Source organism: Petaurus breviceps, unplaced genomic scaffold (assembly GCF_028583685.1).
Source record: "Petaurus breviceps papuanus isolate PSGF00001 unplaced genomic scaffold, PetGlider_PUasm1.0 208, whole genome shotgun sequence".
Classification (NCBI taxonomy): Eukaryota; Metazoa; Chordata; class Mammalia; order Diprotodontia; family Petauridae; genus Petaurus; species Petaurus breviceps.
Genome location: NW_027185852.1, coordinates 10,781,844 through 10,808,332, shown reverse-complemented (window position 1 = coordinate 10,808,332; position 26,489 = coordinate 10,781,844). Strand labels below are relative to the sequence as shown.

At 46.6% G+C, this 26,489-nt stretch overlaps 1 protein-coding gene across 1 annotated transcript in view; it reads right to left on the bottom strand.

The window, feature by feature from the left end:
• Positions 1–26,489, bottom strand: part of LOC138165128 (tyrosine-protein kinase JAK1-like) — a 66,821-nt gene that overhangs the window by 12,264 nt on the left and 28,068 nt on the right. Inside the window, exons 4-10 of the mRNA XM_069093283.1 lie at positions 25,508–25,631; positions 18,938–19,091; positions 14,888–15,051; positions 12,508–12,850; positions 11,109–11,294; positions 5,543–5,700; positions 2,086–2,209 (exon numbers count right to left, since the gene is read on the bottom strand). Of these exons, the coding sequence (XP_068949384.1) occupies positions 2,086–2,209; positions 5,543–5,700; positions 11,109–11,294; positions 12,508–12,850; positions 14,888–15,051; positions 18,938–19,091; positions 25,508–25,631 (1,253 nt within the window). The remainder of the gene's footprint in view (positions 1–2,085; positions 2,210–5,542; positions 5,701–11,108; positions 11,295–12,507; positions 12,851–14,887; positions 15,052–18,937; positions 19,092–25,507; positions 25,632–26,489) is intronic.

The following is a 26,489-nucleotide window of genomic DNA, read 5'->3' as shown; positions in this document are numbered from 1 at the left end:
TACATGGGTAGAATGTAAGCTCCCCATGGTCAGGGGCTGGGCTGGTCTTATCTCTGCATCCTTTGTGCCTGAGCTGGTGCATGGCACATGGAAAGTACCTAATACATATTTGGTGTTGCACTGATGAGTGCTGGCTGAATTACATGGAATGGAATGGAGTGAATGATTTCTCCAGGGGCCTGGATCTATTGGGTCATTGGTATCGAGAACTAACGGGGAGAAAAGTTTCCTTTCCATACAAGTCAGCTCTGTCTCCATCTCACTTAGGTTAAGGCTCAGTGAGGACTCAGGGCATCCTGACTCTGCCTCTCCCAAAGACAGACCAGGCTGGGATCCATCTAACCACATTAAAGTGACACTAAATTTCCTCCAAAGTCTAATGGACAGGGGGAGTTGAGTATGACAAGCCCAAGCATTATTCATTAAGAGAGCAACCATTTACCATCCAAGAGAGAATACTGTTTAGAAAGGAAAGGGAACTGATCTGGGAACCCCTGGTTTTGGAGTTTCCAAGCTGTAGGGTCTCGGGTTAATCATTTAACTTCTTCTGGCCTCTGTTTTCTCATCTATAAAATTGGCGCACACATAAACCACTTTCATTACCAACCTCAGAATCATTTCAATGCTCAAAGGAGACAATGTATGTAAAGCACTTTTATAAGCCTTAAAGTGCAGCAGAAATGTCAGTCACTATTATTGGCATTATAAAGTACTAGTCATAATCATTTCAGCTGACTCCCATACCAAGCCAGGGAGATCAGTCCCACAAGCACTTTTCTTCTGGGGAGGGAATGTGGTCCAGCAGAGAGGTTGTTGACTAGTCAATGGACATGGTTCAAATCTCACTTCTAATGCTTATTACTCATTCAACCTTGGACAAGTCATGTGACCTCCATGGGCCTCAGTTTCCTCATCTGAAAAATGATGGGGGGGGGGGTACTCCATGGCCACTGAAGTCCCTCCTTGCTATAGCTCTATGAGCTCTGCTTTATTGGAGAGGAAACTGAGGCTCAGAGGGTTTAAATGGCTTGCCCAGAGTCCCAGAGGTGAGATCAAGCCCAGATGTGAGGTCCAGGTGTGGAGAAATACATCCATTAGAGCACACCCCCTGCTAAGGCTGTTTCAAAAGTGGGGATGGGGAGCAATTCTTCTGACATTGACAGAATATCTGCCTTCCAAATACATCCTACCATATTTTCCCTTTGGTAGTTCTGAGGCCCTTCTGCCTTTCCTTTTCTCAGATGATTTGAATTCTCTCAGGCCTTTGGCCAGTTTCCCTTCCTCTGTGTCTGTTGTCTTAATGCCTCCCCACCAAGCTCCCCCTTCTCCAAACTAGGATATGTTTACTTGCTATAGAAAATTGTGCTTCCTGCTCACTTTGCCCTCAAAGGCCAGAGTTCCCCCTGAGACGTCATTCAGGCCCAAGACTCAGAAGGTCCCTTGAGTCCCAGCATCTCTGGGATGGACAGACCTTCACACGACACTCAGTCCAAACAAGATCTGAACAGAATCCCATCTATCCCATCCCTGGCAAGTGGCCACTGCTCAAAGACCTCTGGCGGGAGGAACCCACCCCCTCTGCTCATTACACGCATTCCTTTTTGAAAAGGGTCTTTTGATGAATTTTGGTTTTTACATCACAATCATTCATAGAAATTGGAGCCTCGATCTGAAACAGAAAGGAACCTCAGAAACGTCTAGTTCAACTCATTGTATAGATGGTAAAACAGAGGCACAGAGAGGTAGATATTACCTACCTGCCTCTTGCTTGTAGACTTCCTAACATCAAGAAGGAATCTGCCTTCCTAGAACTTCCCCACAGTGTGAAAGGGGAGCCATGCTGGCCAGGCCTTTCCCCTTCCTGAAGTGGGAAAGGCCAGGCATTGGATTGCTGAGTCCAGCTCTCCGAACCAATCCCATGACCTTTTAGCCTGTGAACTGGCTTCTGTCACCCCCCATTCTATTCCTGTCTTCCATGGGAGAACAAGCCAGACCCCATCAGAGCACCCTCCTCTCACTAACCACCACTCCCTCCTACCACCTCCCCAACCAAACCAACCAAGAGAAGCCAAAGCCTGGGCTGACCTCGGATTTCTCCAGGCAGGTCACGGTCATGAGGATGTTGTCAAAGTCCGTGCAGCTCCAGCGCAGAACATACATGCCTTCTTCACTCCCTTCTTGTCTCAGCTTGTTGATGGCATACTCAGTACTATAGCAAAGGAAAGGAGAGAAGACAGAGGCAGGGGAGGTCACTTGGAGCCGCCATATTGAATCTGCCTCCAGTCCCTCCATCTCATCCCAAGGATGTCTGGGGGCTTCCCAGCTGCTCCCTACTCCCAGTGTCCTTGTTTTTACTGTTTTCTCATCAGATATTTATCTTTATATCCAGTGGATGCGTTTGTTTCTATATCACATTGATCTGAAAATACAGGCCTCCGCCTCTGCCCCACCGCACGAGCCTTTCCTTGAAACAAAGATATTAAAAAAAAAGAATCAAAATGACCACATTGACCATTGCTGACAGCATGTGCAACATTCTTCATTCAGAGTCCCCCCACCTCTCCAATGGAAGGACAATTGTGCATTTTCTCATCCCTTCTGTGATGTCAAATATGGTCATTAGAATGCTTTCTGTCGTTATTATCTTAAAACAAGGCAGCAGGATCTGGCCAAGATCTCCCAGGCTCAAGACTAGCATGGCTTGGATTCTAATGTTAAATGACTGACCCTGCTCTTCATGCTCAAGGACCACACCAATCTACAAAGAATAATGTGGTGGGGTGGGGCAGGGAGGGCAGTGGAGGGGTGGAGTGTGCCTGAAAGCTGGAAGGAAACTTGCCAACATGATCTCTGGGCAAGACCAAAAGATCTTCCCTTATAGCTACAAGGGTATGCTGGAACCAGCTCTTACCAGCGCACGAGAGCCGATTACATTTTCAGTGTGAACATTTGCAACTCAGAAATCATCACATGCTACAAATACGACTTGATTGATTGTTTTGCTGATTGTTTAAACTTAAGAAAGTGAGGGGGAAAGTGTTAATGACACAGAAGAGCCTGAAAAGTGTGCCATGTGTGTATTGTTTGTTTCGGGAGAGCTGTTTGTTAAACATTTACCAACACACTGCTGCTTGTAAGACGTGATGTGAGCAAACAGGGCAAGTCAAGACTTCTCTTGGCCTAGTGTAGGCTGGACCAAGTCACTTATTCTCCTCATGGCCTTTGCTTTTTCCATTTATAAAAGATCAATTAACTGAGTAATTTATCCCCAATCTTGAAGCTCTCAGGCTCCAAAACTGGTCATTTTCTTGGTGCCCTTAGGGATTCTGGAAGAGACATAAGGGAGTGGTCACCCATTAGCTTGTCTTCCCTTCTCATCAGATTTTTGCCACTGCCTCCAGAATATTTGGTTCTATGGCCTATGGACTGGTAGCCAAAAGAACTGGGTTCTGGCCTGGTGTTGTGTGACCAAGGGTGAGACAATGACCTTCTCAGTGTTCAAGTTTTCTTGTCTGTAAAGTCACCATGAGTTACATGACTTATGAAGTCCTTTCCAGCTCTAAATTCCAATATGCAAAAAAATGTCTGAAGGGAGGGATTGGTCCTCAAGAGAGGGCTGGACAATGGAGTGAGTCAGGACACCTGGGTTGGAATGTCTCCTCACCCAGCCTTGTACCCTTAGCCTTGACACACACAGTCAGCTGCCCAATCTTTGCTGCACAACACTGGTCCCATACATCCCTTGCCTATGTGGGCACCACATTAGATCAGGTGTTGAATGCCATTCTCCTGGATCACTCCTCCTTCATGGTCTCCCTCTCTCCTATCTTCCCACACCCATCTGCCAAAGGGCAGACAAGGTCACCTCCCTGTTCAATAAACTCCAGTGGCTTCCTATGAACTTTAGAATAAAATATTTATTTTTATATGCAATTGGGGGAAAACAAAATACTATTTTAAAATTTATTTTTCGTTTTTAACATTCATTCCCACAAGGTTTTGAGTTACGATTTTTCTCCCTGTCTTTCCCCTACCCACTACCCCAAAATAGCGATCCTACTGAATCCCCCTTCCCCCAATGTGCTCCTTCTTCTCTCCTCCCCTATCCCCCCCTCTGACTTTCTAGTAGGGCAAGAGGAATTTCTAGACCCCAATGCCTGTGTAGCTTATTTCCCAGTTGCATGTAAAAATAATAATAATAATTTTTCAAAATACTATTTTGAAAAGAGTGAAATATAAACCCTTCTGTTTGCCATTTAAAGCTCTTCATAGCTTAGCCCCTCCCCACCTTTTCTGACTTCTGTCTTACTTCCCATCATCCCCTTGGTGGGATACTCATATTTCTCACATGGAATAGCTTGAGGGTGATGTGGATAGATGGTGCAGATAGACCTGGAATCAAAAAGACCTGAGCTCAAATCAGGCCCTAGACACTTATTAACTATGTGCTCTTGAGAATGTCACTTGACTTCTGTTTGCCTCGGTTTCCCCAAGAGTAAAATGAAGATAATAATGGCACCTCTCTCCCAGGGTTGTTTTGAGAATAAAATAAGATAACATTTGCAAAGTGTGCACTTTGCAAACCTTGACACGCTTTGTAAATGCTAGCTATGATCACTGTTGCTATTTTGTTATAAAGTGACAATAGGGTTATGGCTAGAGCTGGAAGGATCTCAAAAGTCATATAGTCCAGTCCTCTCATTTGATACATGAGGAAACTGAGGTCCGGGGAGGTCAGATAGGGAGTAAACATCAGAGACAAGATGTGACTCCAGGTCCTCTAAAAGCAGAGCCAGGATCCTTCCCCAGCAACAGATCTGCCAGAGGTGGATTTGAACTCGGGGCTTCTAGAACCCACGCCCAGTGATGGGTCCACTACAGCATGCTGACTCTCCAAAGTCTGTCTAAATCAAATTTGCATGTAGTATGGAACACACTGCAGATATCAAGGAATGTGACCATAGGAGGATGGCCCTGGAGCTGGCAAGGGCCTCTGAAGCCAGCATCTCATTCACCTCCATGCTTTTACAGATGAGGAAACTGAGGCAAAGAGGAGTTACATAACTGGCCTACAAGTACCTAAGGTAGGCTTTGAGACCAAGATGTCATGACTCCCAAGTCCAGCCTTTCACCCACTGCCCCAGGCCACGTGTGAGCGCGCCACCAGCTTCATCCTACAAACGGGACGGGATGAGCTGGGAATGAGGCTGAGCAGCTGCCAGCACACACACAGTCTTGTAAGTATGGGCCAGGTCATGGACCCGGGTCATCTCATGCCTGCTCAACTCTGCCAGCGCCGAGGAGACTGAAGTCTTCCCCTTGGTGTCACTTAACACAAGTACAGCTAACTCAACACCAGACCACACACACACACACACACACACACACACACACACACACGGCACACACACACACACCCACACCCACACCCCCACACACACACCCCAACCTCTAAAGATTCATCAAAGTCAAAATGGCAAGGAGGGCACATGGCCGAGCACTGGCTCACTTTCCCTCCACCAAAGGCAGTAATTGAACGCACCAGATTGGCCCGTGGCAGCCGTTCTCTATGTTGTGCACGATCAGCGGAGGCGCCACGTCTGTGCACAGGTAATGGTGGGCATCTGCCGTGAGCCGGAAATACCCGTCCACCAGAGACACGAAAGACAAGGCTTCCTCGTGGGAAGCCAGGCTTAACTCCTGCGTGGAGACAAGAGAGAAACAGAGTCCAGAGATTACTCGACAGCCGCCAAGCGATTTAGGAAGACGTCATCATTACCTTCAAACCACACTGGACAGAAAGCTTTCCCTGGAAGAAGAAATCAGATCCACTTGGGAATGGGAGGAGACCCATCTTGTCCCTGTCATCCTGTGGGCAGCTGGAACCAGCCCAAAGATGCTTTTACCCAACCCACAGCAAATGAATTTCCTTCCAGAGGACGGACAAGCCCGCCTCCATCTTGGATCGGCCTTGGCCATCAGAGCCAAGGTAAAGAACATGTATGCCTGAAGCCATGAGGGTGCTGAGGGGGCACAAAACATGAAGGGGGCGGCAGGAGACTGCCAGACACAGAACCAACTTAAACATGTCCATGCTGCATCTCCCCCTGCTCCCTCTGGCCCCCACCAGGCAAATGGCACCTCCTTGAGAATGAAGACTGCTTCCTTCTTTGTCTCTGTCTCCAGCACCTGCACGATGCTTGGCACATAGTAGGTGTTTGGTAATTATTTGGTGACTAATTATACCACACACCCTCTCTAATGCAGACAGGAAGGAAGCTGCTGGGGCTTAGCCCCATGAGAGGAGAGGCTGATGAGCCAGGAGACTTGGGGCAGAGCCTGGCTCTTTTCCCTCCTAGCCCTATGAAAGCAGGCAGACATTCCAATGCTCCTCCATTTTCTTCTCTGGAAAATGAGGGCTTGAGGTCAGAAGCTCTCCAAGGTCCTTTCTGACTCTAATTAATGATTCATGACTGGATGTAGTTTACAAAGATGTGGCAAGAATGTAATCCATCTGGGAGAGCGCTGGCCCTAGAGTCAAGAGAACCTGAGTTCCAAATCCAGCCTCACACCAGAAACTTGACACTCACTAGCAGCATGACCCTGGGCAAGTCACTTAACCCCCACTGCCTCAAAAAACATTAAAAAAAAAGAATGAAAATTCATCAATAGGAAGTCCTTTCTGGAGCTTGGCACTGAGGAGCTTTATAAGAAACAGACCCCCTGGGGTTGGGGGAGGAGAGCAGGGTGTGCCCATTAATGAGCACCAAACTTTAATGGAATGAGCCACTGACAAGACTAAGAAAAATTTGTACTTAAAAAATTCCTTTCTGAACCTCAGCTTTCTCATCTACAAAATGGGGAGAATCATACCTGTGATATTTCTCTCCCATGGCAGTCATGAGGATCAAATGAAAAAATGTCTGAAAAATGCTTTGCAAATAGTCATTGACTCTACTGTTGTCATCAACTTTAATAATGCAAATGCCTCTTAAGTTTTCAAGGCACTTTCACATTTCTCTCTATCCCATCTGGTCCTCACAAGACACCTGGGAGACACTACATTCATGCCCATTTCACAGATAAGGAAACCCCAGGGAGCTCCAATAATGTTTAGTGATTCCCAACCACAGGCACCAAATGCATTAGGAGATAAGGCAGGGCTGGAATTTGAGGCTCCTAGATTCTCACCTATTGGAGGACACCCGGCTCACATTTGCATAATACTGAGAGGTCTGCCAAAGGCCATACTGAGAGGTCTGCCAAAGGCTCTCCTTGGAACAATGTTGTGGAAAGTAAGTAGGACAAGAATTGTTATTCCTATTTCATAGATGAGGAAACTGAGGCCATGACTTGCCCAAGGTCACAGAACCAGGAAATATCTGAGCTGGGATCAAACCCTGGTCTCTCCTGACTTCAAATCCAGCACCTTTTCCACCAGTCACTGCCAATGGCTACAAGTGCTTAGTGGGATTAAGAAGAGGCAGGTGGAGTTACTCAGGGAATGAACAATGGGGGCAGTGACTCCTTGATGGTAATCTGGAGAGTGGAGGCATAACCAGAGAGAAAGGGAGAGAGGAGTTCCCATTTAAGGAGTGTCTCAAGTAAAAGTTAGTGGTGGTAGATGCCCTGTAGCATTAGTAACAGATCAAGCCCTCAGAAGGGGCATCTCTGTGCACTGGCAAGCGCTGGACCTTCTACAGTCAGAGTCGCTTCTAGACTCTCCCTCACACACCCGCAAGCTGTGGGATGCTGGGAAATGAGCATTTCTATAAAACTGAAGCAATGCTTGCATGTGCTTTGCTTACTCACAGAGTTGTGATGAGCAAAGACCCTTTTAAGCAAGGGGAGCCTACAGGCAGGAGACCTTCATTTCCCACATCTGGAAGTTCATTTTTATTCCCAAGACAAGTGAAAACTCCCATAAGCTTCAGAGAAGGGGAAGAAACCCTAAGTCAACAAGTCAACAAACATTCACTGCTTACCAGTGCCAAGCATGGTGCCAAGGACTAGGGGTACAAAGAAAGACAGAACATTGCCTTCCCCTCAAGGAGAGTGCATTCTAATGGCAGAGAGGAGCCATGCAGACAACTATGTCTCTGAGGAATATGACTGGAGGACGAGGTGGGGGAATACAGCAAGGCTGTGAGAATGGGAAGGAAAGGACATTGTCTAGGAATTATCACAGGGGAAAAAGCAAGACTTTACCACCTACATCCACACTGACAAAAAGGAAAGGAATTGAATGGATCTCAGGTCCAGCACAGGGATACTGTATACACGGACTTGCTCAATTCAACAAGGATTTCTTTAATACTTGCTGTGAACAAGTTACTAAGTGAGAGGCTGGAGATACAGTGACAAAAAAGAGAGCTTATATGTCTTGGGGGCATGGTACAGGGTGAGGAGTATGATACATTTAAATGGGAGAAAAAATTGTACAACATTTTCTTTCTTTTTTTTTTTTGCTTTTTTTTGGAGGGCAATTGGGATTAAGTGACTTGTCCAAGGTCACACAGCTAGTAAGTGTTAAGTATCTGAGGTCAGATTTTAACTCAGATCCTTCTGACTCCAGGGCTGGTGCTCTGTTCACTGTGCCACCTAGCCGCCCCTGTACAAGGCATTTTCAAGAAAGAGAGAATGTTAACAACTCAGGGAAATAAGCAGATCAGGAAAAACCTTGAGTAAGACACGTTACCAGGAACTGTACTTCAAGCAATTGATCAACAAACAGTAACAACACTTACTATGTGCCAGGCACTTTCTAAGTGCTGGAAGAAATATAGGTGTGATATAGGGAAGAGATAAGGAGAAAGTATGTTCCAGGAATGGGAGAAAAGGCAAGTGATTAAGAATGACATGGGATGGACAAAGTGGACGGGATGGGACCTGGGACAGTTAGGAACTCTTGTAAAGACACATTTGATATTAGGACCCAAGTGTGTGGCTCCTTCTGGAGAAAGGGTCAGGGTGAACTAAGCACCTTCCACAGTATGGTTCCCACCCACCTTTCCAGATGGCCACGGATCTCCTCTTCATGCACTCTGGGGACCCGCCAAATTGGCTTGAGTGTTCCCCAGATGGATGTTCTTATCTCTTGTTTCTGTGTCTTGGCTCAAGCTCACTCCCATCCCAGGAATTCCCTCCCTACTCACCTCCTCTTCTCAGAATCTCTGGATTCCCTCAAGCTGTAGCTCAGACTCTCACTCCCTTTTGTGTGAAGCCTCTCTGAATCCCAGGAGGTGCTTGTGCTCCCCACCCCTCATACCCACAAATGACTTTGAGTAACAAGTTGTTCAATCATTTTAGTCATGTCGGACTCTGTGACCCCATGTGGGATTGTCTTCACCGAGTTACTGGAGGGGTTTGCCATTTCCTTCTCAAGCTCATTTTACAGATGAGGAAACTGAAGCAAACAGGGTGAAGTGACTTGTCCAAGGTCACACAGCTAGGAAGTGTCTGAGACTGGCTTTGAACTCATGAAGATGAGTCTTCCTAACTCTAGGTCTGAAGCTCTCTCCTCTGCAGTGCTGTCTAGCTGCCTAGCTGCAAGAAGTATTTATTGAACACCTAAGAGATTCATGGTGCAGTGTTAGGCCTGCCCTCAAGAAGCTTACATTGTATTTGGGAGAAAGTAAGTACATATATCAACAGGTATCAGTACAATTTGGGTAGGCAGGCACTAGTGATAATGGCTTATAATCAATGAAATCTGCCTTTTTCCCTTGTCCTACCACCATATTCCTTTTCTTTTCATGATGCCCTCCTCTGTCTCACATCTTTTAATAGCCAATGTTTCCACTCAGGCTACTCTTTCCATTTGTATTGGGTTAGCAGAGGCCCCCTCACTCATCACCCAATCTCCACTCCCCCTACAACATAGATCTCTCTGCCCAAGTAAACAGCATGTCTGGTGGGTATCAAAAAAAGAGGAAGCAAGAATCGCAGAGCCTTCCCTCTTTAGACCATGAGACAGGCAGAGATTCAGCAAAAAGAGTTGCCTGGCCCCATACGTGTCTGCTGTGAGGTCATGTCCAGCTAGTGACGTGACCCTGGACACCCCTCACTATGCAGCAGCCAGGAGCACATTGAGCCATTGAGCACTTTGGGGGAAACAGTGCTGCCAATTGATGGGTCTTTCCCTATGGATTGGTTAACTTTCTGTAAATTAAATATGGATGCTGTCAGTCTCTGGAAGGCTGGCCAGCTGGGGTCAGAGGTTTGGTTGGAGGAAAGATCTGGCTAGGACTGGTATTTAAGGGGCTCAGTGAAACTCCAAGGCTTGGAATTGACCAAGAAGAGGGCTGTTTTCACCTAAATCTCAAAGAAAGAGATCCAAGGTAAGCACATGGTTGGTGCCCGTTTCAATTTGACTTAATCCATGGTGTCCTCAGATGTTACAGTCAGAGGAACATTGTCAGAAGGGACCTCCAAGGCCATCTAGTCATAAGATCAAAGATTAGGAAATGGAAGGGATCTTAGAGGTCATTAAGTCCAACACAGATGAGGAGAGTGGGGCCAAAAATGATCAGTTAAGTGACTTTCAAGGTAACGTTGAATTGAGCACCTATCAGGTCCAAGTCACAGTCAGTCCTAAGCACTGGGAATAAAAAGACCAAAACCTATCAGTCTGTTCCTTCAAAGAGCTTACATTCTGCTTGCAGAATACAACAAAGAGAATCAAGTTAATACAAATCAATGAGAACTCATTTCCAGAGAGGGAGAGAGAGAGCGCTAGCAGTCGGGGGAATCAGAACAGGTCTTGCAATGGTGATGCAGGTAGGCTGAGCTTTGAAAACACCCAAGGATTGTGAATGGCAGAGGTGAGTGGGGGGAGCATTCGAGGCACGAGAGGCAGAGACGGGACATGGAATGTGGCATACATGGAACAGGAAGGGGAGAAAAGAACGGCCTAGACCAAGGAGACCAAGGTGGAATAGGAGTAAAAGATTGAGGGAGGCAGACTGAGGAGGGCTTTGAATGCCAGGCAGAGAGTGGATCCTCTGAGCTTAGGGGTTCTTTCCCTCCCCCCCATGGCCACTGTGGGTGGTTTTGAAGACAGAGAGGAGGCGGAGGAAAAGGACGCAGAGAAACAGCAGCCAACGTACCATCTTCTTGTTGTCCTGCTTGTTAATGCTGACCACGGCTTCCTTGATGACAACATGGGTGATTTCAGGGAAATAAGAGAAGTTGTTCCACTCCTCCCGGGCTTTGTTCTTCTCCTCATCTTTCCTGTGTTTGCTGTCCTGCTTCTTCCTCTTCAGCTTATTTTTCTCCTTCTCAACAGGAACCATCTAAAAAGACAAATGAGGAAACCCCTCGGTGAGGTGGGACTAGCCTTCCTCCTTGGAAACAGAAATGTGTCTAACAAAGCGAGGGCTGTTCTGGGTCTGAGCAGAGGTAACCAGCGGTCCTTGGCCAATCCCAGGGGAGGGAAGCGATCTGCTCAGTAGGACAGAACCTAGCCTTCAAATGGCCAGCCCAGGACCGAGGCAGAGGCTCAGAACCCTCTCTACTGCTGGATGGAGCCTCAGGGATCTCCCAGCAACAGAGATGGGTCACAGCGATCCCAGACCCTTTGTGAATATACAGACATACACATACATGTGCACATAGAGATCTAAAATCCAAAGGAACCTAGACAGCATTCACCCCAACAACCACCCAAGCACATCCCTGACCACTGGATCATCCAGCCTCTACATGAAGATCTGAATGACATATTTTGGCGGCCACATCAAAATCAATCTCTCTCTCTCTCTCGCTCATAATATTTACATATGTGTTATATCCACACATGTGTGCATGCCGATGTATGTATGTGTGTATATATACATAACACATGCATACATGCAGGGAGAGAGGCTATCCATATCTATCTATAGAGATCTATATATTTATATAGAGTGATTTTTATTTCTATATATCATATATGTATACATATCCATATACATATATAATATTAAATTAATTTCTACAGGCAGCGTTGCAGAGTGACTCGAAGCCTGAAAGCCTCACACCCCTGGGAGTCCAAGTCTCACTATTGAAACCATGATCATGTGATCTCCACAAAGTCACTGGACATCTGGGAGCTCTGGGCAGCTCTGGAAGATGACAAGCTGCAGAGAAGGTGGCACCTTCCAGCAACACAGGTATCTCCCTCACCCAGGAGCTCCCTCTATCAATGAAGTCACATGTCCAGTCCCGGTCCACGCTCGAGACCTTTTAGATCAGTAGGATCTGCCATAGCTTTTGCTCCATCGGGAAAGCTTTTGAGATCTACAGCCCCTCCTCCAGACCCACAAGGAGTCACCAGAGAAGGACCTTGTTAGACACACACACACACACACACACCAGTTAGGCAACAGGCATTGGTTACCAGTGTCTGCCGTTTTTTTTTTTTTTTTCTGATAAAATATAGGTTCAAGCTAAGCACAAACTTGGACGTGCTAAACGAAATCCCACAATCCAGGATTTTCTATTCTGATCATTCACACACATCCTTACATTTGGTTTTTGCCTCCACTGTATTCCAAGGTTTCCAGTCACCATCACTTCATAACATATGATGTTCCCACAGTCTTTTGAGTTTAATTTATTCATTTCATTTTCAGATGAAATCAACAAGAGTGAAGTCTCAAAAATCTCAGCTCCATAATGTTTGGTTAGAGTCTCCAAGGTCGACAGGTATTTCACTTTCAGATCATGGGGCGTCACGCTACTGTCACAAATGGTCTTGTTGTTAAATTCCTTAAGGAAATCCTTGAAAACGTTATTTATTCGCATTCTGGTTAAGAGATTCCTTTGTCTGATGGTCCTGTTCAGTGTTTCTGGAATATATCGCTTGTAACTGAAAGAAGAAAATGGGGAGAGAAAGAGGAAAAAGGGGGAGAAGGGAAAAGAAAGAGGGAGGAAAGGAGAGATGGAAAGTGAAAGGGAGAGGAGAAGTGAGAAAATGTGGCTATTTATGGATTTATATGAGCAAAAATCGCCACTAGATACCCATTCTCTAAGAAGTTAGAACCTCATATACAGACCCACAAACACATTATTAAATTCTGCTATTATTTAAGCAATCAAATCTACATGGGTCTGCTCTTATCAAGAAGAGGAACTCAACCAGACATCAAAAGCTAGCCAGGAAAAAGGAAACCCATGGTTCATGCTTCCACCCCTATCTCGGTCAGCTCTTTGAATTTCTGTGAAATGTTTCATCAGGGACTCTGGAAAGTCTCAAAATCAGCTGCCCTGGGCCCTCATTGCCTTTTGTTGACTGCCCACACATAACACACTAAGTAGTCACTTTAAAGCAGATTCTATTCCAGTGTGGAGTGGGGTGGTCAGCTGAAATTTGCACCCTAGAAAGGTCATAGGGCCAGAGGACCTGAGTTTGAATCTCACCTCTGCTTCATCTCACCTCTGTGATACTGCACATCACTTCAATTCTTCACCAATTCTTTGTCGGACCCCTGCTGCCTTATATATAAAATGAGGGGGTTGGACTAGAAGATTAGTAAGGTCCCTTTACAACTATGATCTTAATATATTTTTATAAAGGTTCAATATGAACTCAGTGAGAAGCAGTGTGATATCATGAGATAGAGACCTGACTTTGGAATCAGGAAGGTCTGAGTTTGAATCTCACCTCTGACACATACGTTCTGTGTGACCCTGAGCAAGTCACTTGCCCACCATCTCCCTCAGTTTCTTCATCTGTAAACTGAGGATAACAATAGCACCTATCTCCAAGGTTGTTGTGAGGATTGACTTACTTGATATTTGTAAAGTTCCCATAATTATACTATTTCTGTTACCAGCTGGGCTTTGGTGATAAATAAAGCCACTAGTTTGGGAAGGAGGAGCTTTGCAATTAGGAAATTGTTCTGCTACTGTATGACTTTGAACTAGGAACTTAGAGTATTTGGGCTTCAGTTTCCTACTCGGTAAAATGAGAGAGACCTGGGGTGGCTAGGTGGTGAATTGAATAGAGCACCAGCCCTGGAGTCAGGAGAACCTGAGTTCAAATCCAGCCTCAGACGCTTAACACAAAAATTAACCGTGTGACCTTGGGCAAGTCACTTAACCCCAACTGCCCTCCAAAAATAAAAAAAAAAAATGAGAGAGAGCAGAGGGATTGACTTTTAGAGACTCCTCCAGCCTGAAGACCCCTCAGCTCTTTGATTCTGGTTTGTTGGAACACAGCTGCTCTAACCCTCTGAAAACCTGCAAAGTGATGATGTCAATACTTGGGGGCATCTGCCTCTCCCTGATGTGTGAGTTCCTGCCATTGCTTGAGGCTGCATGCCAATTCACCTCCTCAACCAGTAAGAGTCATGCCCTTGTTCTCAATGGATCCTCCACAAAGGCTTCCTCTACCTCTTTTTACATGATATGCCTAGAAGGGAACGTCCCAGAATGCCCCTGATCTGTCACTACCCACACAGTTCCCCCCTTTCTTTTCTGATCATCCATTTCTTTCTGAATGATGTTATTTATACCCCTTCTTACACATAGATCTAGAGTTGGAAGGGACCCTTGAGGTCATCTAGTCCAATTCCTCATTTCAGAGGTGAGAAATGAGGTCCAGAAAAGTCACTTGCCCAAAGTTACTCAAGGAGTAAGTGGCATAAGCAGGATTTGAACTCAGGGCTTCTGATTCCAAATCCAACACTCTTCACCCTGAACCCCACTGCCTGCAGCCTACGCATACCCACAATGTATCTTTCCATTGCTGAGATTGCTCGCAGATTCCTCAAAGATCTTGGCAGTCAAGGATTTTCTGCCTTACAACATTCTTAGGACACACCCCCGCCCCCTTCACTACATACAGTGTGAACATGCTGAGAAGGTGTCCCCATCCCTCTCCTGGGAGAAAGCTCAGCCTTACCTGACATCCTTCGGCAGGTCTGGAAGCTGTATGTTATTCATCATGGCGTAATGGGATATGGCCAACACCGCCATTCCCAGACATTCATTTTCAATCTCGTGCACTTCCTGATCAGTCTTTGGGTCTCGTACAGGAGCCAAGCACTTCACCAAATCATATTGTCCCTTCAGAAGAGAGAAAAGTTTCTTTTAAGGAGGGAGTAGCTACATTCTTAGGAGTTCAGGTGCTCCTCCCAGAGGAGGAGGCTCCTGGGCCAGGATGTCTGGAGAGGTAACTACCATCCTAGTGAAGAACAAAGGAACAAAACCTCTTTAACACATTCCCCTCCTCTTGAGGGACAGGTGGCAGATTCTAGAACCTCTAACACTGACTGACTGTGGGAGCAGAATAAGGCACATATTTCCAGATGTGTCCAAAACGTTGGGGTTTCCTTAGCTCTATTTCTTTGTTCAGCTCAAATACCACCTCCTATATGGGACCATCCCTGATTTCATTCCAGTATTAGTGCCCTCCCCCAATTACATTTTATTTACCATATAGGCACCAGGCGAAATACTGGAGTATTTTTCAGTTAATAAAAATCAGTATTGTCTATCCACTTTAAACACACAGTTTCTTGTCTGGTGTCAAGGAGGTAAGAACACCATAGACCAGAGATTCTTAACCTAGGGTGCAAAGACTCTTCAGGACACAGGAGAGTATAGGAACTTGGAGGAGAAAAAAATTACATCTATATTCTCATTAACCTTTCATTTTCTTTAGAATTCTATGTATTTAAAAACATGGTTCTGGAGAGGGATCCATGGGCAAGGAATCCAGGATATCCCAGAAGGTAAGAACCCTACCACTGGAGATGGATGGATCCCTGCTAGGAAAGATGGAAGCCCACCTCTAGGATTCTTCTCCTCATCCTTCAAGGAGTTAACCCTCGAATGGACCCGATGCAGCCAGACTCTCATTGGCAATCAATAACAAAATCCCCATATCAAGCATTTAGAAAGGCTTTTCAAGTTTGCAAAGCACTTTCTACATGTTAACTCTTGTAATAGTGATGATCGTGATGACGGTGGTGATAATGGTGGTGATGATGGTGGTAATGACGGTGGTGATGGTGGTGGTGATGACGGTGGTGATGGTGGTGATGATGGTGGTAATGACGGTGGTGATGGTGGTGGTGATGACGGTGGTGATAATGGTGGTGATGGTAACAGCATTTCTATAAAACTTGCTATGTGCTAGGCACCAAGCTAAGCTCTTTACAAAAATTGTCTTATTCCGTCTTCACAACAACCCAGTGAGGTAGGGGCTATTTTATTTATCCCCATTTTACATATACAGAAACTGAGGCTGAGAGATGCTAAGTCTTCGGCCCAGGGTCACACAGCTAACTGAGAATCTTAGGGAGGGTTTGTATTTTGGTCTTCCTGACTCTACCTCTTCCACTCCGGGCACAGCACTGCCTTCCTGCCCAACTCCAGAATCCCAGGCAAATGCCTCTGTTTGATAATTAAAACCTTTCACCATCTTCTTCCATGTTGCCTCCTTTCAATGCACTCTGGCCAAATCGACCCCTTTGTTGATTGTTGTACACAATTCTATCTTCCATCTCTGGCCTTTGCAAAGGGAGGTTGGTTTACTTGCCCAGCATCACACAACTAATTCAGATGGGAAGTAGGACCTGAACCCAGCTCCCGATGACCCCAAGTGTTCCTGCCTCCAAGTCTGATGCTCTGGCCACTGCACCATGTGCTCTCTCTGCCAGATCTAGTTAAAAAACAAAATGATCTAATCATTGGTACCCATCACCCTGCCTGTCATAGAGGAGGTACTGGAGAAATCTTGGCTGGTCACTCACTGGGCCCTTGCTACCACATCAAGGTCACACTTGTCCACCTGACAGCTGAGGCTCTCAGTAGTCTAATGCCTTCTCACCTCCCCAGCCTCGTCTCAGCGGATTCCCTTCCATCTTGTCTGCACTCTACCAAACTGGCCACTTACAATGACTTCTGCATGGACTCTATTCTCCCACCTTGGTGCCTTTGTTCATGACCTTCCTCAAAATGCCCTCCCTTCTATCCTATCAGCAGCTGAAATGCTGCCCCTTTCCGGACCCAGCTTAAATGCCAATAAATGTTAGTTCCATGGAATGAGTCGGAAGAGCTGGATTTGAATGCCAAAAGTTTTCCTAGGTCTGTGACCTTGGGCAGCTCACTTCACCTTTCTGCCTCAGTTTCCCTGCTTATAAAATGGTGGTACTGAACTAGATGGTGTAATGGATAGCACAGAAGGCCTGGAGTCAGAAAGATCTGAATTCAAAACTGGCCTTAAACACTTGTCCCTTAATCACTGCCTGCCTCAGTTTCCTTAATTGTAAAATAGCGCTAATAGCACTTGTTTCAATGCATTGTTGTGGCTTTGGGGGTAAGAGGGAGAAGGGGAACCACTGAGGAAGCCCTCCTCCAGAGAAGGTGACTCTCTGAGCTGAGCCTTGAAAGAAGGCAGGGATTCGGAGAGGCAGTGGTGAAAGGAAGAGCTTACAAGAAGCTTCAAAAATGCTTGCTGATAGATTGAGTGTTTCCTCGTACCTCCCACAGACCCTCATCCAGTCCCCTGAATGCAGCAGATACTTAAGTTTGCTGAATTAGTTGGTTGAATGCCTCTGGTGAATCGCAGTCCCCCAGAATTTCTCTTGCTTGGCAAGGAGACAGATGAGGAAGAACAGCAGGGGGCCAACCCAGACAGGCCACTTCCCCCTCAAAGGAAACCCATCTGGAGCCTTCTCACACTTGATAATCACTCAGCTTTTTTTTTTTTAACCTACAGTAACTTCTTATTTTTCTTCAGTACAAACAGTCACCCACCATTTCCTCTGGCCCTGGGTGAGTGACCAGTGAGAATAAGAACAAGGTAGGAGGCAACCAGGGCCCCTGCATTTACAAAAAGCGAAACAAACCTGTATCTGCCACTTAGATCTGGACCCCTGGAGTTAGCATGGAGCCTGACACACAGTAAGTGCTTAATAAATGCATGTTGCCTGTGTGCCTGCCCCTGAGCTGGTCTGGCACCTGCTATTTAAACAGGGTACACTGTTGTGGGCCTTTTGTTTTTAAATCAGGAAGCAGTGTGGTTCAGTGGAAAGGGCACTGGTTCAGGAGCAGGAATTCTTAACCTTTTGTTTCTGTGCCTTGGCGCCTTTGGGTAGGAGCTGCTGACACCTCCCAATCAGCTTTTAAAAAGGCGGCCAGTAAAATACAGAGAATTACAAAAGAACCACTTACATTCAAATATAGTCATCAATATTGTTATAGTCAAAACATTCAAATATATCCAAATATAGAATAAAAACAATATTCAGAATGTTCAAATGCAGTTTAGAAAACACCAGCACCAAGCCCCCAGACGCCAGCTTAAGAGCCCCTGCTCCAGATTCAGAAGATCTGGGATAAGAGGTCACTTCTCAAGCTTTAATATCCACATCACCTTGGGCAAGTCACTAAACTGAATAGGGCCTCAGTTTCCTCATCTGTAAAATAAGGGGCTGGTGTAGATGAGCTCTGAGGCCCCTTTCAGCTCCAGCCCTGGGATCCTATGGTCTAGGTCTATGGCTAGCTTCCATTTCTCAGGCCCCTGATGGTTTGCTAGGAGCAGCTGGACCAGATGTTCTCCGAGGGACTCTTCCTGCTCAAAGGTCTCTGGTTCCCTGGAAAACTCCCACACAGTGGAGAGCACAGTGTTGATTTTTCCAATTTGGACCAAAGACAGATGAGTGTAGAGAGAAGAACCAGGACCACTGGCTTTTCTCAAAACTGGTCTCCAGTTCTGAAGTTAACCAACACCAAATGAAATGGGTATCTCCACGCTCTCTCAGCAGAACAGGAGCAGAGGCTGGACATGAGACAGCTAGTCTCTACTCTAAGCCGGCCGCTTCCAGAAACACGACTTCAGCGATGCAGTCATGCTCAGGCCGTCCCCAGCTTCCCAGAAATGGCCTGCTCCCCCCGCCTCTCACACCTCCCTCTGCCCGGCTCCCCAGAGACCTCAGGGGCCTACCTGAGCGAACAGGTACTCCAGCGAGCTGGCATCCAGGAGGGGAGTAGCATCCAGCACCCGTCTCCTCTCGTAGCTGTTCTTTTGCTTCTTTGGGGAGTGTCTCCACACTGACGGCTCATTCTCGTTGGTCCCATGCCAGTTGGTGAAATAGAATCTGGAAAGGAAGAAAATCGAAAGCAATCACCCTCCAGCAATGCTGGGGTGTCTGGGAGCCATGAGCCGGCCTCCCCAGGAGAGAGGGAGGGCCTAAAAGAGAGAACCAAATGGGCTGCCCTCACCATTGCTAAGACATAATCTCTATGTCTTTTGTTATTTTTGTTCAATCATTTCAATCATATCTGACTCTCCACGATCCCATTTGGGGTTTTCTTAGCAAAGATACTGGAGAGGTTTGTCATTTCCTTCTGCAGCTCATTTTACAGATGAAGAAACTAAGGTAAACGGGGTAAAGTGACTTGCCCAAGGTCACACATCTACTAAGTGTCTGAGGTCATATTTGAACTCAGGTCTTCCCTGGCCCTCCATTCGCTGCTACACAATGACCTTGGCATTTTTCTGTGGAATCCTCTCAGTTTTCATTTATAATCAGTTGACCATTTATTTTCATTGGAGGCACTGACTTTGTCCTAATTTAAAATGTCAGTTAGCCAAAAGGGCTCTCCAGCAAAGGTGTCAAGCTGAAATTGTAACAGGCACCACTCACCAGGATCCCCACAGGCTTCATGGAACTTGGAAAAGTGAATAGTATCTATGGTTTGTGGCATTTTCACTTCTTTTGTTAAACTTTCCCAATTACATTCCCCTTGGGTTCAGGCTGCACTCTCCTGTTTTGGGAGCTATAAGAAGCCAGCACTCCCACCCGCCCTATTCCACCCTGTCCCACCCCCTTGGACATCTCTGCTGGACAGCCTGGGGTAGAAAAAGACTCCCAGAGAGAGGGCAGCTCCCCCTCGGATCCCCCCAGTGTGACCTTGAACAAATCTGTTCTGAACTTCTGTTTTTTCCTATGTAAAGTGAAGGAGCTGATGGCTTCCTAGGGCCCTTCCAGCCCTAAATCTGTGCTCCTGTGATCGTACTATAATCACTCTGTGACAGAACTCCAGTTAATTTCTCCACTTTACAGATGGGGAAACTGAGGCACAGAGCTGTGGACTGACAGGTAATAAAACACCTAAAGTGGGATTCACACCTAGATCAGCCCTCCCAGATAAGTGATTTAAATTCCATTTAACCTAGTCCTTGATTCAGTCTTTCTATTGCCCAAAAGTTTGTGTAAGACAGCTAGCCACTGTGTCATAAACTGGTGAACTGAATCCAGCTCAAGCTGAGGACGTTCTCCGGGGCCACCTCAGACCACTTCTTTAAACACTGGGAAGGCGAGCCTGGTGGGCTGCATCCTGATCACATGGGCGGGAGAGAGCCCACACTGCAGCTTCCCTGGTAATGCCTCTCTACATGTGTGTTCCTATATATGTAGGTGGGAACGTAAAGAAACCCACGTCCTCAGAACCGCAGAGAAGTTCTTCTTGCTTCAGACGGTACTTCCTAAGGGAAGCCTAAAAGAATCCTTCCAGGTCTTTGTAAAGCATACGCTCCATGTGGTATTTTCCTTTAGCCTGGACACCCCCTAACACGGATACACATGAATTAGCACACGTCCACATCAGAAATGACCACACACCAGTGTCACCCACACCCAGCAGAAAACATACCAGGGCTCCAAAATCTGCTGGGTTTCCCTTATGTAACAATGAGCAAGATGGGAAGCAAACAATGGAAACTTCTGAAGCCCGACTGTGTCAGGTGACAGAGAGCAGACCTTTCATCAGGGACAGGGGAGAACATGGTGCTTTTCTTTCAGGCACAACAGGAGACTCAAGTCAAGGCCAGCTCAGCAGGGATTGGGGACAAGGGAAGATGAGAAAATAGGACAAGGATGGAACAAAGTCTCTGCAGGCATCTCTGGCTGAAATGGGAGCCTCTCAATTCACACAAGAGTCAAGGAACCACACAGGTTCACAGGGCCAAGGACGCAGAGCCCTAAAGGAAGCTGGAGGCCAGCTAGTCCCAAGCTACCATTTATCAGAGGAGAGACAGCCCCAGAGAGGTCAAGTTAGTTGTCTATGAATCTGAACCCAGGTCCCATGCTTCTAAATGAATTGTTCCTATCCATTTTATCACCCTGCTCCCTTTGGAAGGACAAGTTAGAGGGAGGTGAATGAAAGAGCCTGAGCAGGAGAGATTGCATTGTTTGAGAGAGAGAGAGAGAGAGAGAGAGAGAGAGAGAGAGAGAGAGAGAGAGAGAGAGAGAGAAAAGAGAAGGGAGAAAGAGGAGAAAGAGAAGAGAGAGAAGAGAGATATATATGTACATATATATATGAATGTATACATATATCATTTATATTACATGTTTATATCTTGTCCACCCAATTTCACAAAAGTCTATCCTCTCAACACCTCTAAATCCTTGGCACATATTACTACGTACTGTGGTTATCTGGTATGCATTCCATCTCCCCCTCAGCCCCTCAGTGGCTCAGCCCTCATATCCAAGCAGTTACCAAGTCTGGATGACAATACCTCCACAGTTCCCCTTGGTGTCCATCCCTTTCTCTCTACTCCCACGGCCATACACCTCTCCTGCACCAGCATAAGCTTTCATCACCTCCAACCCGGATACTGCTCCAGCCCCTAACTGGTCTCCCCACTGTCAGTGTCTCATCTCTTCAATCCATCCTCTACTCAACTGGCAAAGTGTCTCCTTCAGCAGGATCTGACTTCTCACTCCCCTGCTCAATAAGTTGCAGGGGTTCTCCACAACCTTTAAGAAAAAATCCAAGAATTCCACTTTGGGGCATTGAAAGCCCTTCACCAAATGGCCCTGACTGAGCTCTCCAGGCTGCCCATTCTTCCCTTTCATGACCTCTTCAAACTAGCCAAGTTGCCCTGCTTGCCCCTCCCCACGTGTGAAATCCCCTCTCTGTGTCTTGGCCCAGAATGCACTTCCTCCTGGACCATGCACCTCATGGGAGCTGTGCGTTCTGAGTTCAGCTCAGATCCCTTTTCCTCTGGGAGGCTTTTCTTGTCCTGTCCCACCCCTCCCCAGCTGTTAGCACTTCCCCACAAAAAAGAAAAATCCTGTCTGTATTTTGCTACATCTCAGTGTGTGCAGGCTGCATTCCTTCATCAAATGGAACAAACCCTTCCATTTTTGCCTCACGTACAGAGCCTAGCACAGTCAGCATTTCATAAATGCTCATGGATTGATAGGTTGTTCTTCCTACTCGATGCGAAGCTTCATGAAGGCAGGAATCATACCTTATTTAATGTTTCTCTGACATCCACACCAATAGCAACAACACCATTAATGGTAACAGCTAGCATGTGTACAGCACTTTCAAGCTGGCAAATCTCTTTACACATTAACTCGTACGACTCAAGCTCACAGAGTACTTCGTAAATGTTTGCAGATGTGAGATTCTGAGCTCTTTCCACCCATTTACAAGAATGTGTGAACCACCTACTATGTGCCGGGCATTCTGCTCCCATCTGTATTTATAGAGACAAAAGTGAAGTAGTCCCTGCCCTCAAGGAGCTTACATTCTTCTGAGGGAGATAATGTACATGTGTGAAACCATGTGCAGAAGCTATCTATGCACCAAACACAAAGTAACCTTGAAAGGGAAGGCTACTGTTACGGGATGGAGAAGATCAAGAAAGGCCCCCTGCGGAAAGAAGGTGTCTGTGGAGTCCTGAAGAAAGCTCGGGATCCCAGGAAGGGGAGAAGAGGACAGAAAGTGTTGCAGGTTTGGACGACCACCAAGGCAAAGGTCCAGAGATAGAAAACAGAGCCTCATGGGGGGGGAACAGCCAGTAAGCATGCCCCGGAGTGGGCAGTCCAGTGATGGACAAACAACAGAACTCAAAAAAAGGCAGGAGAGAGAAGGGAAAGGAGAGAAGGAGAGAGAGAGTCAGGGAATTTAAGAAAGAGACAGAGAGAGAAGAGAAAGAGAAAGAAGGGGAAGGAAGGAGAAGGGGAAATGGAGACAAGGAGAAGGACAGAGAGAAGAGAAAGTGAAGGAAGGGGAAAGAAGGAAGAGGAGTAAGAAGGGAAAGGGGCAGAAAGAGAGAAGGAGGGAGGAGGGAAGGGGAGAAAAAGGGAAGAAAATAGAAGAAAGGGGAGGGAGGAAGGGAGGAGTGGAAAGAAGAGAAGGGAAGAAGGAAGTGGAGGCAGGAAGAGAGTCAGGGAGGGAGGGTTGGGAAAGGAGGGAAGAGAAAGAAAGGAAATTCAGGACAGCAGGTGCTCAGAGAAGGCCCAGACTTCAGAGCTCTATGGGCTGGTCCACTTGAGGCCAGTGACAGCTACTCTTAGGGCTTGTTGCCAAAATGAGGTAGGAAGAAGTATTTTATTTCCATATGATAGTTTTAAATGTCAACAACTGACCAAGCTGAACTTCTAAAGAGGCTGACAGAGAAGCCAAGGTCTTTGTATCAACCAGCAGGAGCAATGTTCAGACAGCTTCTCTTTAGAACCCAAATCCCTTTCAGGTGCTCTCTTTCAGAAAGCAGATCAGCAGAGGCTAGCCAGCCCTGTGCATTGTGGGAGAAGCAAACAGCCATCTGCATCCTCTGAGTAGAAGGGTCATAGCACCCTTAAATGTCACACACACACACACACACACACACACACACACACACACACACACACACACACCCTGCCACAGCCCCTGTGGATCCTCTTACTAGCTACCCCATGTTAAAATTCAAATGTGCTGTATCTAAAAGGTGAGACATAAGTCACTGACATTTGAACAGTCTTCCTCAAAAATCAAGCCTCTTTGCCTCTAAAGGGTCTGTAAGGCCTAGGACTTGGGGAGGTTGTGACGAAGGTGACAGAAGTAGGAGAGTGTGGAGGAGGGGGGACAGCAAGCCTAGGCACTGTCCCTTCCTTCATTTATTCAGCAGGCCTGGGAGATGTGCTCCTTCTCCCCATACCTCTGAAGCCCTCTCCTCAAGGCTCAGCTCACGTCCCGCCTCCTGGAAGCGCTGTCCTGTCCTGTTAGCCTTCTCCAGCCCACCTGATCACCTGTATTGACTTATCAGTGTAGGTGCCCCATCCACCAGAGAAGGGAGACCCAGCATTTCGAGGGCAGGGACTGTCCTTGCTATCTTTGTGTCTGCAGAGCCGGGCAGAGAACCATATAAAGGGTGCGGTTAAATTGAGTGGAGTAGAACACCTACTATGAGTAAAAGGCTGCTAGGTCAAGGGAAGGTCAAGAGAGTGGGCAGAGGCTGGCCTTGGACTCAGCAAGAGCTGGTGTTCAAACCAGCCTGGGGCCATGGGAAAACTTTGGTGCCCCAGACTCTTTAGCACAAGTTATAGAAGAGTGACCCATCTGCAGACATGAAGACATTCTCACACCAGGAGTTCCTCCCAGGTCCAGATTAAAGACAGACCAAAACAGATTTCTGAGATGTGTGTGGGAAACAGGGCAGGGCGAGGATGGAAAAGACAGAGCGAGGAATTTTATTTTTCATTTGTAAGAGACCTGGTTCCTCCCCATAAGAAGCTTATTTCCCTAGTAGCAAAACAGAGACCTTAGTCTCTGTTTGAGTAACAGGAGGCCCTGGGCTGCAGGGAAAGGGAAGAGGGAGGGAGAACTCCCGACGAAATTCCTCCTGCTCCACAGTGTGGCTGCGGTCCCTCAGACCTACAGCCACCTCAGCCTTCCTGCTGTCTGAGTCCTTTATGAGAAGGGCTCTGCATGCTCATTACAGTCAGGGGTCCATCAGCCCAGCCAGATGCCAAGACTAGTCTTCTCATCTTTCCCATCTGTCCCTTTGACTCCACTCCCACGGCCACCACCCTGGATCATCTCCTACAGGGGGAGAGGGGACTGCCAGGGGTTAGAGACATTCTGAAACCTATGCTACAAATCACTATTCCCTTCCACCCCATGCCAAACAAGCAAGTGTTTTTCAGCCTAAAAAAACTGCCTCTATTCATGCTGACCAAATCCCCACATCTTCACCAGTCTTTGCCACCAAATCTAAATTCCTTTGTTTGGTATTGAATATGCCCTTTGCAAACTGGCTCCAGCCTTCCCCTTCAGACAGTACACATCATGCCCTTTCCTTACTTGGTCTCTGGGCCCAACTGACCTAATAACAGGTCCTCCCATGTAACAGTCCATCTCCTGCTTTGCCCAGGTTGTTCCATATGCCTGAAATGTACTCTCCTCCTTCTCTCAGAATCCCCCCTCCCTTTGAACCTCAAACCAAGCACTACCCTCCTCCTACTAAAGGTCTTTCCTGATCTCCAGAAACGAGTCAGTCTCCCACCAAATAATGTTTTCTATTTGCCTCTTAGTGGACGTGAATATAACTCAGAGAGAATATAACCTCCCTGAAGGCAAGGACTTTCTTTTTTTTATTTCCAGCACTTAGTAGGCACTTCATAAACATTTGCTGATTGCCTGACAGATTGATCGATCTAGCCTTCCCTTCGGCCAGATACCGAGTGATTCTACAGATCTGAAATCAGAGGGTCAAGACACCGACTCTACATACCTCATTCGATAATGCAGCCGCAGCGAGGTTTTTTCTTCAATCTTGATGCAGTGATTTGGGGCATACCACAGCTTGGTCTTCTCATCGTACAGGGCAAAGAGGTTGTGGCACAGTGGAGAGATGCCTGGGGAAAGGTCAGGGATTCATCAGAGAGGGAGAGACGTGCTCTGCCACCCTTGCCATTTCCTTCATTTCTATATATGTTTGTATGTTGTCTCTTTCATTAGATGCTAGGTTCCTTGAGGGCAAGGACTGTCTTTTGCTTTTCTGTATTCCCAGTATTTAACACGATAATTGTAACCCAGTAATTGTACAAATAGTGTCAGGGCAGTGGGGCAACCAGGTGGTGCTGCCTCAGACATTTATTAGCTGTGTGACCCTGGGCAAGTCACTTCACCCTCTTTGCCTCAATTTCCTCATCTGTAAAATGAACTGGAGAAGGAAAAGGCAAAGCAATCCAGCATCTTTGCCAAGAAACAGAGTCAAACATAACTGAAAAATCGCTGAACAACAACTGACATATAAGTAGGTGCTTAAGATATGTTGATTGATTGATCTGTAAAAGAGGGATTGGACCAGATGATTGCTGAGGTCCCTCTGAACTTTAAATCCTATGACTATCTCTTATTCAGGAGACCTGGACTCAAGATCTGTCTGTATCACTAACTAGGAGATTTCTAGCCTGTCACCTAATCCCCCTAAGGGGCTATTTCCTCATCTATAAAACTTGCTCTACCCCCAAATGTGCTAACACCATGGAACCATTCAGAGGACACCAGCAAACCGCTGTGTTTGGGGTCTCCTCCTCCCCCTCCAATATCGCATAGCTCTCTGGGGATCTCTTGCCCTTGCACCAATCATTCATGTACATGGCATCCTAATGGTGCCGTCCTTACAGAGTAGGGTTTGAGGGTCTTTTTAAAGCATTATTGGTACCAAGAAGTGACTCCAAGAAGGTGTAGGGCCATTCCTCTGGGTGAGG